Here is a 13,555-nt window from a genome sequence, read left to right as displayed (position 1 = left end):
AAAAGGTGAAAATCTAAGCCACTTTAACAAACCAAAGGGAAAAGAGGAAGAATAACAGAAAGTTGCTGTAAAGGAGTTCATGGTGGTGGGAAAAGAAAACAGGTACATAAATGAGAACAGACTTGGAACCCAATAGAGAAAACACTGACCCTAATCCTGACCAAATTGTCATGCTTTAGATACAATTTATAATTAGGATAATAAGTATACATTCACAACCATCTAATAATTACAAAATATAACATAATGGCTCTTTTTTCATCAAGTTCTGGAAATGAATTTGAATTGAAAATGGCTAAACCATTTTTAACCACCAATATTCAGAAGTCTCAGAACCTCTGAAACAGAGAGCTGATCTACAGCTTAAAAACATTCCTTTCGAATCTGAACCATACCTGTTGCTGCGTTACAGAATGCATGTATATTAATATAAAATTTTGAGGACAAGAACTAGATCTTTTGTTCTAGACTATGGTTTTCAAACTCTATTTTAGTCTTGGAACTCTTTCTTCAAGTGAAAACTAACCCAGAAGTCAAACATGCAAAATAGATCAAAGCAGTACTACTCTGGTTGGGGGGAGTGGGTAGGGAATGAGGGTGGGTAGGGAATGGGAAGACCTGGCAAGACCCCTAAGGGTGGCTCCAAGCAACAGTTTGAAAAACAATGTCTCCAAACGATAATGTCACATATCAGTATGAACAAAATAAAACTGAGGATGCAGAAGTAAGCAAAATTACAAAAATATATTATTATGAAGGCATCATACTTTTTAATCCTTTAATTTATTCAGTCATTATCATGTTCTGCCCCTGACAGAGGATAATATACATTTTATACAGGAACATTTTTGTCAGTGCCCTCTAAAATCAAGACTTCAGGGGCGCCTGGATAGCTCAGCTGGTTAAGAGTTTGCCTTCAGCTCAAGTCATGATCTCAGGGTCCTAGAATGAAGCCCTGCATCAGGCTCCCTGCTCAGCGGGAGTCTGCTTCTCCCACGCCTTCTGTTTCTCCCACCTGCTCATGCTCTCTCTGTCTCTCTCAAATAAATAAATAAATCTTTAAAAATAAATAAATAAATAGAAATTTCGAAGAATAGTAAGATCAAGACTTCAACCACTCCACTGCTTTCTCACTGTTTTCATCATTCTATTTTTAAGATCAGAGTTTTTCACATCATTCCCTGAAGCAATGAGCAGGTGCTTTACTCCCTTTTCTGACCTCCTAATGTATTATAATTTGTACATACAACTTCAGATCCAATTACAGAGACTGTGGCTATCTGTTTGACTTATCCTTCCTACTTTAGCTTATGGAGGTAAACAATGGTCTTATAACTTCCTCTTCTATTCCTACTGCAACAAGACTACTGCGGAGCAGGGATATAGTCCAAGAGTAAAAAGAGTAGCATAAAATGGTTTATATAAGACAGAGAGACACATTAACAAAAAAGAGTTCTCAGATATCCTTAGAAAAAATGAGCTAAGGAAAGAAACTGAGTAAGGGGAAACGGTGAATCCATGCTGGAAAATTTTCCATTCGTCTTTGCAAAACTATCAAGAGATGCCTCATGAAATCTAGAAGAGTGTTTTTAAATTAATGATTTAAAATATAGGACAAAGCAAATTAGACTGTTTTTGGTTTTGTTAGTCTATAAGACACTGTACACTTAACATAAGTAATAGTTCCTCATTTGAGTAGTTTGTCATCAATACGGATAAGGCCTTTCTTTGCACTTTCATAAACAGAGTAGTTCTAAAGAGTTCACACCATCATATCTTTTAAAGATATCTCTAGCTGGAGCTTCCCAACCAACTAATGGCAACCAAAATGGAGGTTAGATATATGGTACATGACTTGCTACATTAAAATCTAAACTGGATAAAAATATGAGGTCTTCCCTCACCCAAACATCTAAAGCTAGTACTTTCAATATACTTATTGAAAATTACATAATTTTTAAGATCTTTAAGGAATATTAACTTTTAAACACTGGATATATACTGTAAGCAATACCATACCTTAACTGGACCTGCACTGTGAAGTCACATTTGGTCCCAGAAATATCCCTAGAAAAGACAGGGTAAGAACTGTAATTATTTTTAAAATATGTACTTGAAAGCTAATTCAAAGATACTGTTACTCCAAAAGTTCTTCACATTATCAGAGATATAACTGTTCTTCAGATTAACACTGTAATAGCATTTTCAATACTAATTATTTGCATGACTCACCCAATACACTGTTTTTAAAAATCACTTATTATAGATATTATTGGTTTCAAAGGCCAAACTGCAAGATACACTTGAAGAAAACTTACATGGAACTACTGATCTGCTGCACTTGTTGTGGTGTCAATGCAAATGCAAAACAGGTTTCTCGAAAGCGCTGACTGTTGTCTGATGCTAAAGAAGAAAAGAATTATACTTTTAATTACCTTCAAATTCATCAATAGAGAACACAGCAGCCAGAAAAAAAAAGAAAAACAAGCCCAATTATTCACATGACTTTAATTAACTGGAATGTATTCTAGAGTTAGATAACAAGGCAATTAAAGCACTGAAAAGTAAGAAATGTGCCAGTTGTAATGTAACAGAAATAGGCACCAAAATGGCTAATTCCAAAAGCCATCAGGATTTAAATTCAGAAAATACTTAATCAAAGAAATACTAATTGAAAATTATCTAATCATATAAATGTGTGCATATAAAAGAGCACACGTGCATAAAAACATGCTTGTATTAATTTTATCTAAAATAGAAAAATATAAACCCATTTAAAGACACGTGATTTCTGAGCTAAGTAACAAATATACACATCTGGAGATCTGCACAGGTGAGGTAACATTTGGTCTTTAAGGCAAAATATGAATTTTACCAGCTCCTACCTAACTGTATCATGCAAGTGTTATACAGTAAATACCATAGCTAGTTTCTCCTAAACTTAGATGATCTGACTTCAGAATTTGCCTGTGGTCACTACCTCAAAGAAGGTAAGAGCTACAAAAAGAAGGGAAGGAAGGGAATGAAGAGAAGGGAGCGAGGGGAAGGGGAGCAGGGAGAGAGAACAAGAGAGCAGGCAAAAAGGGCAGGTCTGTGTATGAGCAGGGATTCTTGTAGCATGCTGCTGTGAGCAAAAATAATTCTATTGGCTTATACCAGTTGCATACATACTTTAAAAATCAGCGTTAATGTCTCCTCGGTGCTTAGCACAAAGAAGCAATGAATGATTGCTGAATGAATTAAAGAATATGACAATTTAAAAATACCAAACTATTTAAACTATACTTTTCAGGGTAATTTTCTAGAACAAAAGGATCACTAAAAGTTACTATCAAGGAAATCCTGGCCTGTGGGCTACTTAAAGCCATGCAGAAAAAAGTAGCTGAATTTGGCCACCTCTTGTTTAAACGGGATTTGAACTGACTTGTAAGCAACACTTCCCCTACAATTACCACCAAATTGCAGTATGTCATACTAAAAAATCTACAAAATGTATCAGGATGAGAAAAAAAATGGAAAAGATCACTGCTGATCTACAATTTCATCTCAATATAGAAGCATCTTTTAAAGGCCAGATTTGCATTTCTGCTTTCTGTGAACTGGGAAGGCTTTTTCTTAAAGAATCTATCCCCAAGAAAGAGTTACTAACCAGAAAGTTATCTTAATTGTGAGGTACCAACCTGGCAAATGGCTGATAACCAAGGACTAGAAGAATGCAGAAAAGCAGCTTCCTCATTCAAACAATGCAAGTAACTCCTTTCCTTCTTAAAGGATATCTCTCTATGAAGGTTTTAATCCAGTAGGCTTGGTCTAATTTGGATTTCTGGCTCCACTCTAATGCAGTGCTAAAATAATTTCCCAAGTATAAAAATTCATATTTCTCTTTAGGCAAAACTTCAGATTCATTTTAGAATGTGTGAGTACAGTAAGTTTTAGACACACACATGCAGATTTAGATAAAAAAGACATGACTAAAATAAAGAGACAGTTGCTTGTGCCACACACAGAAATGAGGTTTATTACTTCGTAATAACCCCTACTTACAAACTCTTTTAGACTGTAATGCTCATGAAGTTATTACAATTTATCTGGAAAGGCACCTTTCATCTATGTGGTTTTCAGGCTTAATTTGAATGAATGAATGAATGCCAGTGACAAATTTAGAGTTTTGTCTCAGTAACAGACTATCTTAAAAACTTTTCTAAGGGCAATTAAGCTATTATTACCCCCTTCAGAAAAACTCAGGCCAAAAAGAATCACAGAATCCTCATACTAAAAAAGGAGTCCAGCGTATCATCCACAACAGTGACTTCTAATGTTAGGGGTATGCATCTCAGAAGATATACCAGATAATGCACTGGGATACAAGAACAAGGACCTACCTACCTGTAAATTTAAGTTTCAAAAGTTAAGATTGTACATGAAATCTCTGATCTAGTTTATAAAAATATCTAAAATTTTATGTAAAATCTTAACTTTTTAACCTTTTTTTCTTTATAACATATAGAATAGTAGTATAATAGCTTAATAGATATCTCTCCCTCTCTCTCTCTCCCTCTCTCTCTCTCTCTCTCACACACACAAACACACACACACTTGCGCTAACTTATTTTACTGAGAAGTGCATTTGATCACGTAAGTTTGCAGACCACCAATCTAGAGTTCAACCTTCCCTTCAACCTTTCCTCAAACTTTGTCTGAACCCACTAAGAGGTGGGAGGAAAGTGGCCATTACCTTGTCAGGCAGAAGATGGCTGATATTAACAGTAAAATTATAAGAAAGCATGCAACCCTACAGAGAGTAGCAAAATTTAGTGGAAAGAGATGAGGTCATGTAACCTAGATTCCAAAATGGCTTTGCCATTTACTTGCCATATGACCATAGGTACTTATCCACTCTGTGATGTTTCCTCCTCCAATATTTATTTACACATAAGCACACACACACACAACTTCATAGTTATTCTGAAGAATATAAATGAGGTAAGATATTTAAAACAACCAACAATTTCCTTTTCTATCTGCTTTCCTCCTTATGCCCTTATACTGAGTCAAAATACATAATGCAGTAATTTCTACCCATCAGTGTCATACACCACATCCAGGGACAGCCATTCTTCAAGTATTTTAGACAGCATTAATGAGCCCTTCTTTCTCAACCCTTCTCACTGTATTTCAGGGGACAGTGCAGAATTACTCACCATCCTAACTCTCAGGCATACTTCGGGCTGTCACAACCTGAAAGCAACAGCAAGAACTGGACACACTCTGTCATAGTATATATGCTTATTCTAAATAAGATTATTCCAGTGCCACTGACATTAGCCTTGGCCAGTGAAATATGAATGGAAGTATACCACTTCTAGGCAGGCCTTCATGAGTTCTCCTTTCGTTTCACCACCTTTAGTTCCAGTCCACCCTGATTCTAGAGTGGAAAGAACATAAAGCACAGCCACAACCAATCTGTACCTAATAAATAACATAAGCCAGACGTGAACCTTGTTTGCCACTGAGATTTATGGTTGTTTATAAACTGATATATTATTCCAGATGTGATGGGACTAAAAGAATATTTTTACCAACAACTATACTACTGTTAATCTACTACTACTACTGTTAACCTATACAACTATGAAAAAAAAGGTATCTGCTCCTTTTTCAGACTTAGAAATTGATATTCAAAGTTATTAAGTAGCTGCCAAGGCCTCAGACTAGGTTAAGTAGAAGCAGAATTGGAACTCATATCTAAACATCTCCAAAGCCCATATTCTTCTCATAATACAGGTTCATTAGCTCCCCTAATCTGGGTGGTATACATCTCTTCATGCAGTTTAGCATTATACTGGATCACAGAAAACAGGAAAAGAATGACCCATTATCCCTTTATCCTAACTATTTACCATTTAACAGTATTTCCTTTTAGTCATTTTTATATCAAATTGTATGAACAATTTGAAAGTTCACTTTTAAAAACATCACCCTTATTACATTTTTCAATTATAATCTCTATTACCATATTTTAATTATGGGATTGTATTCTGTCTATGGGATATAATGAAAATCTTAATTACTCCCCTGATTAGCTATTTAGGTTGTTTCTAATTTTACATTATTTGAAACAACTCTGTGAACATCTTTGGGCTCATGTTTGTTTTTTGAAAGGGGGTAGTTATTACTTTCTTTGGATCAATTCCCAGATGTGGCATTTCTGGGTCAAAAAGTATGAAGACTTATATGAATCTTGACACACTGCGGAAGTGATTTTCAAATGATTATAACATTATATATAATACCACCAGTAATTTATGCATCTACTAATTGCACCCTACTCTGGCCTGCATGGGAGTTGTGCTAATTTAATGGGTGGATCACGGTTAACTCCTTAGTAGTTTAATTTGCGTTGAAGAGTTTTTCCCTGTTTATTTTTGTTTGGTTTCCTATTTAGTTAATTGTCCAATCTTGTCCTGCACCCATTTTTATATTTGCATAGTGATTTCACATATAAGAACATTAACCCTTGGAAATTTGCTGCAAATATTTCCCCCAGTCTACTATATTTTTTTCATTTGGCTACATTTTTGGACAAGTTAAACTTTAATGTAATCTCATCTGTCAACTATGTCCTTTACAAATTCTTTTTTTTTTTTTTTTAAGATTTTATTTATTTATTTGACAGACAGAGATCACAAGTAGGCAGGGAAGCAGGCAGAGAGAGAGGAGGAAGCAGGCTCCCTGCTGAGCAGAGAGCCCAATGCCAGGCTTGATCCCAGGACCCTGGGATCATGACCTGAGCCGAAGGCAGAGGTTTTAACCCACTGAGCCACCCAGCGCCCCTCCTTTACAAATTCTAATTGTTCCCTTCTTAGGTTCAATCAATATATAATTCAAGTTTTTGACTTGTTGTTTCTATGTAATTATTAATCCATCTGGAACTTATTTTAGTATGTGATATTTTAACAAATCTAAATTGCTGTTACTCCAAATTGCTTACCATTATACTAGCACCATATGTTAAATAATCCTTCCCTTCCCTATGGATGTGTGTTTCCTCTCTCATATATTAAATCCTTATATCCAACATATTCCATTTCTGGGCTATCTTCCCATTGGTCTTTCTTATCCTGGTGCTGGCACTCTAGTTCTTAACTGTTACAGATTCATTATGCTTTAATATCTTATAATTGGGTTTCTCTCCACCCATTCTTTTTTAAGAACTTTAACATCAACTTAAAATATTTATTCACCTATATGAACTTCTGAATAGTTTTGCTATGATTTTTTAAAACCTAATGGTATTTTGAGTAGAATTATAATAAACCTTCAGATTATTTTGACAGCTGACCTCTTTATATCTTTAATCTTGCCATACTGGAGTAGTACCCTCTGTCCATTTACTCATATCCCCCCCCCTTTTTTTTAAAGATTTTATTATTTGACAGAGAGAGACACAGCAAGAGAGGGAACACAAGCATGGGGAGTGGCAGAGGGAGAAGCAGGATTCCCACTGAGCAGGCAGCCTGATGCAGGGCTCGATCTCAGGACCCTGGGATCATGACCAGAACCAAAGGCAGAAGCTTAACAAGTGAGCCACCCAGGAGCCTCCATTTATTCATATCTTTAAGGTTTTGTCATTTTCATCACATAGTTACACAGTTCCCATTAAGATTATTCTGTTTTAAAGGTCTTATTTATTTATTTGACAGAGAGATCACAAGTAGGCAGACAGGCAGGCAGAGAAAGAGCAGGGGAAGCTGAGCAGAGAGCCAGATGCAGGGCTTGATCCCAGGACCCTGAGATCATGACCTGAGCTGAAGGTAGAGGCTTTAACCCACTGAGCCATCCAGGCACCCCCCCATTAAGATTATTCTTATGCCAAATACCAATAAATAAGGAGAATGATCATATAATAAAACATTCTGCCACCAAAGAGAGAGAGAGAGAGAGAGAGAAATCAGTAACACCAAAGGTGGTTTCATTATAAAGATCAATAAAACTGATATGCCTCTAGCCAAATTAAAAAGAAAGAGAGGACACAAATGACCAATATCAGGAGTAAAAGGCAACATCACTACTGATCCTACATGTATTAAAAACATACAAGGAACTATTACACTTTTATACCAAAAATTCTGACAACTCAGAAAAAACGGACAAATTTCTTGAAAAACAGAAACAAACAGAGTGCACTCAAGAAGAAACAGATAACATGAATAGTCCTATAACTAGTAAAGAAACTAAATTTGTGGTTAAATATTTTTCCTCAAAGAAAAGTCTAGGCCCATATATGTCTTCTCAGGGAAATCTACCAAATACTGAAGAAAAAAGAAAAAAACAGTTCTACACAAATTGCTTCAAAAAACTGAATAATTCTATCAAACATTTAAAAAAGAAGTATTGCAAGTTCTAAACAAAGTCTCCCTCCAAAAAATTAAAAAGAAGAGAATATATCTCAACTCATTCTATGAGGTCAGTATTACTCCAGTACAAGACAAAGATATTATAAAAAAATTATTGACCATTACTTCATAAAAGCATTAACACAAAAATTCTTAGTATAACTTTAGCAAATCAAATCTAACCATATATTTAAAAGTATAGTACATTATAACAAAGTAAGATTTCTCCCAGGAATGCAGGAACCAATATCCAACATTCAAGTCACCAGATTAACTTAAAAAAAAAAAAAGCCATAATGTCATTTTAGTAGATGTAGAAAATGCCTCTGACAAAAATTCAACATCCATTCTGGATTAAAAAACAAACTCTTGGCAAAGCTGGCAGAGATATAAACTTCCTCAATGCAAGAAAGAATTCTTATGGGAAACTTATAGCCAACATTATACTTAAAAGTGAAAGACTAAGTACTATTCCCAAAAAATCAGAAACAAGGTAACGATAACCACTCTCATCATTTCTGTTCAACAATGTACCAGAGATTCTTGCCCAGGTTGGAAAATAAGTGAAACTGCCCATCACAGACAGTATGATGACTTATGTAGAAAATCTATAAAAAGCTATTTAGAATAAGTGAATAAGTGAATTCAGTGGGTAAAGATGATATACAAAAATTTGTTGTATTGTATATACTAGGAGCAAACAAGTAGGAATTGACATTTTAAAAACACATTTACAATAGCATCCCCTCAGAATGAAATACTTAGGAACAAATATCACAGGAGGTATAAGACCTTTAAAAATGCCAAACACTACTTAGAGAAATTAAAAACTCAAATAAATGAAGAGATATACAGTGTTCATGGATCAAAAGGTATCAGTTGTTTCCAAACCGATCAGTAGATTCAATGTAATCCAATTAAAATCCTAGCTAGGTGTTTTGAAAAGGAGGGGACAGTAATTGACAAGGTGCTTCTAAAACTCACTTGGAAATGCAAAGGACCTGGAAACACCAAACCACTTCAAAAAAGAAGACAAAACTGAAGGGCTAACACTAGCTGATTTTAAGATATTACAAAAGTACAGTAATTAAGACAGTATGATAATGGTGTCAAGAGAGTATAAAAATAACCTATGCAGCAGAACAGTCTTAAAATATACCCACATATACATGAGAACTAATTTCTGACAAAGGTACAAAGGCAATTTAGTTGAAAATTAATACTCTTTTCGATGAATGATGCTGGAACAACTGGATGTCCATGTATGTGGAAGGAAAAATAAGAGCTTCAAATCACATAGTACACCATATGCAAACATTAATTTGAAATAGGTCATAAATAACATCACAGAGGAAGTTCCAAGATTGGTCCTTCCTCTAAAATAGCCACTGAGCTGGGGCAAAGTCTATCAGAATTAGTGATTTCAGAACTCTGAAAAGCCCATGGGAGTTTGTTTGACAGACAAGACTGCTAAAATTTGTTTAAAAAGCAATGTCAGTGATCCAGCAACTATCACACCATTTCTGAGCCCCACTGTGGCTGTGGGAAATGTGGGCTGTGTTCCTAGAGAGGCTGGTAGGGCTAATATGGACAGTTAAGAACCAGATCTTCCAAAAATTTGGGGTTGTACATTTTGTGTGGTCTGGCAGTTCCCTAAGGGAACAGAGCAGCAAATTGCCCTTTGTTTCAAGACCTGCTCTAGCTTCGGCGGCTTCCCTGCCAGCATCTAGCAGAAGATTTAAAGAGATATACAAACTTTGGGTTTTTTACATCCAGACATCTGGAAAAATCTCTGTCAGATCAAAGGCTGACTGAAGACACAATGGAACAGACAATTCACAAACCATACACAACAAGGAATACAGACTTTGCAGTGGGTGGGGGGAACAGTATAGAAAAATCACTATACAAAATAGACAGCTGCATCCCTCGACAAGTAACAAAAGCAATCACTAAAGAGAGTGAGAATGTAATTTCCAGAGTTAGCATACTAAGATACTCAAAACAACCAGTTCTCCACAAAAATTTGCAAGGAAAGACACAGAGTAATTAAATACAACTGAGAGCCCAGAAACAAACACTCACATCGATGGTCACCTGATTTTTGACAAGCATGCTAAGAATATTAAATGGGGAAAGAAAAAGAAGAGTCTCTTTCACAGATGGTAGGAAAATTGGCTATCCACAGGCAAAAGAATGCTGTTAGAGCTCTACCTTACAACATCATAGATAAAAATTAACTCCAAGTGGATCCAAGACTAAATTTAAGAGCTAAAAAGTAAACATTTTAGAAGGAGACAATATTCATGACCTTGGATTTTGCAATGGTTTCTTTAAATAGGATGTTAAAAGTACAGGCAAAAAAAAAAAAAAAGGTAAATTAAACTTCATTAAAATTAAAAATGTACATCAAAGGACATAAAAAGAGTGAAAGACAACACAAAGAATAGCAAAAAATATTAGCAAACATAGACTGCCAGCATCAGACCCTAGATGGATAGGGTTTAATATCTCAAATATATGAAGAATTCCTACAACTCAACAAAAAGAAAACCCAATTTTTAAAATGGGCAAAGAATTTGAACAGCTACCTTTCTGAAGAATATATACAAAAGGCCAATAGGCACATGAAATGATGCTCAACATCTTTAGCCTGGGAAATGCAAATTAAAACCACAATAAGATATACACCTTGTACAACGTCTAAATTTTTTTTTAAAGATTTTATTTATTTATTTGACAGAGGGAGAGAGAGATCACAAGTAGGCAAGAGAGGTAGGCAGAGAGAGAGGGGGAAGCAGGCTCCCTAATGAGCAGAGAGACCGATTGATGCAGGGTTCAATCCCAGGACTCCGGGATCGTGACCTGAGCCAAAGGCAGAGGCTTTAATCCACTGAGCCACCCAGGCGCCCCTAATGTCTAAAATTTTAAAAATGACAACACCAAGTATTGACAGACAAAGAGTAACTGGGAAGCTTATACACTGCTGGTGGGAACACTTTCAAAAATAGCTTGGCAGCTGCATAAAAAGTTGAACCTACATCTATCATAGTACCCATTTATTTCATTCCTTAGCATTTTACCCAAGAAAAATATAAGCATATAAACACACAAAGGTTTGGGTCTCAATTTTCATAGCAGGTCTGTTTTCAACAATCCAAGACTGGAAACAACCCAAATGTCTATAACAGATGAATGACTAGTGTTACATCTATATAATCAAATACTGCCCAGCAATAAAATGGAATAAACTACTGATACAACACAGGTAAGTCTTAGTTATAATTCTTAGTAAAAGAAGAATATAAACCATGATTCCATTATATAAAATTTTAGGAAGTGCAAATTAATCTATAGATGTAACATTCATAATGTGACAGAAAGCACATTCAATCTAGGGGCTGGGTGAAAACAGAAGGGGTAACAAGGAGGGATTACTAATGGGATGGGGAAACTTTGTGAGGGATATGTTCATTATTTTGATAATGGTGATTCCATAGGAAAAATGTATTAAACTGTACATTTTAAATATGTGCAGCTTATGATATGCCAAGGATATTTCAATAAAGCTGTTTTTAAAAAACAGTGACTAAAGCAAAAGGCAGAAGAAAGGCAGAGGAGGAGGGGGATGAACAAGAAAACCTGAGGAACCACCAACATTAAAGGCTCAAACCAAGGAAAAAATAGCCAATGGCACCTGGGTGGTTCAGTCGGTTAAACACATCTGCCTTCAGTTGAGTCACGGTCCCAGGGTCCTAGGATGGAGCCCCACATCAGGTACCCTGCTCTGTAAGGAGTCTGCTTCTCCCTCTGCCTTTTCCCCCAGCTTGTGCTCTCTCTCTCAAATATATAAATAAAATCTTAAAAAGAAAAGGAGAAATGGCCAGAAATTCAGAAAGAAAAACAGGGGGAAATGGTGTCCTTGATAAAAAGGGAAGAGAATTTCAAGGCAAATGTGGACAGTGTTAAATGCTCTGAGGTCAGGTAAGATGAGAGTTGAGAACTAGATTTAACAACCAGCAAGTCATAGGTGATCTCCACTGGATGTGTTTCAGTGGAATGGGAGGAGCAAAAGCCAGAGTGCAATGGGTTCAGGTGTGAATGGTTTAAGTTACTGATTGTAACATTTAAATATGATATCTTCAATTATTTTCATATCTACAACAGGAAATTATATTAATGTCTCAGGGTTTTGCATTACTTACTATACTGTTTTGAATCACTGGAACCAATCTTGAAGGTCTCCAAAATTCTAAAATGTACAGTAATTTGAAACTTCTGAAATTCTGCTAAGACCAGAGTTTGACTGCTGGCTGTTTGGGAGATGAAAGGCTACTGTCTTTCAGGTAGTACCTCCGCCTCTCAACATGACCTGAATTGCTGTATACACTTGTAGTCACTGAATGTAAAACAGAAGTCACTCAGATTTTCACTTACTATATGCTCCAATTTAGAGAAAAGATGAAATGTTCTAGTGGTATTCACAATTAAGGATACTTACAAAGGTTATGGGGGAATATCTCTTATGAATATTAAGGGCTTACCGTACTCATAGATTTTTAACAACCTTACCCTGGTAAGTTATAACTACTAACATTTCATCTGTAAGAAAGAAAAGCACTGCCCACAATAACCAGGAAAAACTATAAATTCAAAAAACACAAAATGTGCAGAGAGAAAGTTAAGTTTTTAAAATTTCACCTTTTTTTTTTTTTTTTAACATACTATCCCACAGAGAGATGAACTAGACTAAAAAGAGAAAGAGGAATCATGTTGCAATTTACGTAACTCAAAACACTGGAAGGTAAATCCTAGATACATAAAATAAACAAGGTTATTGAGATTCTGATGATAGAAACACTGAGCTAAACTAAGTGGCTGTACTTTCAACTGCTCTAAAAATATTCACTATTCCACCTCACCAGCAGAAAGAAAAGCTAAAAATAGTCATCTTTCTGTTACAGAATATTTCTTGCTGTCTCGGGGAAAGTGAAACTCAAGTTCCTATCTACAAATGTTAGCTTTAAAATTTTTAATGAGATCTCTAGTTTTTTAAACAAACAAACAAAAACCTAGACAACTATATAATTTTTTTAAAACAGAGCTGGAATGATATATTTTCAGCCAGTGAGCTGCTAACTACCATTAAGACAGAAGGT

At 35.5% G+C, this 13,555-nt stretch overlaps 1 protein-coding gene across 3 annotated transcripts in view; it reads right to left on the bottom strand.

Moving 5' to 3' along the window:
- The window catches only part of PIAS1 (protein inhibitor of activated STAT 1), a 123,831-nt gene that overhangs the window by 44,040 nt on the left and 66,236 nt on the right, over nucleotides 1-13,555 (bottom strand). For all 3 annotated transcript variants that reach the window (XM_004758612.3, XM_045067437.1, XM_004758614.3), the window contains exons 3-4: nucleotides 2,319-2,403; nucleotides 2,020-2,067 (exon numbers count right to left, since the gene is read on the bottom strand). In XM_004758612.3, coding sequence (XP_004758669.1) covers nucleotides 2,020-2,067; nucleotides 2,319-2,403 — 133 coding nt within the window. The remainder of the gene's footprint in view (nucleotides 1-2,019; nucleotides 2,068-2,318; nucleotides 2,404-13,555) is intronic.

This window comes from Mustela putorius, unplaced genomic scaffold (genome assembly GCF_011764305.1).
Source record: "Mustela putorius furo isolate JIRA1106 unplaced genomic scaffold, ASM1176430v1.1 tig00003896_pilon_pilon_pilon, whole genome shotgun sequence".
Classification (NCBI taxonomy): domain Eukaryota; kingdom Metazoa; phylum Chordata; class Mammalia; order Carnivora; family Mustelidae; genus Mustela; species Mustela putorius.
Note: the sequence above shows the minus strand (reverse complement) of the source record. Positions and strands in the feature narration are given on the sequence as shown.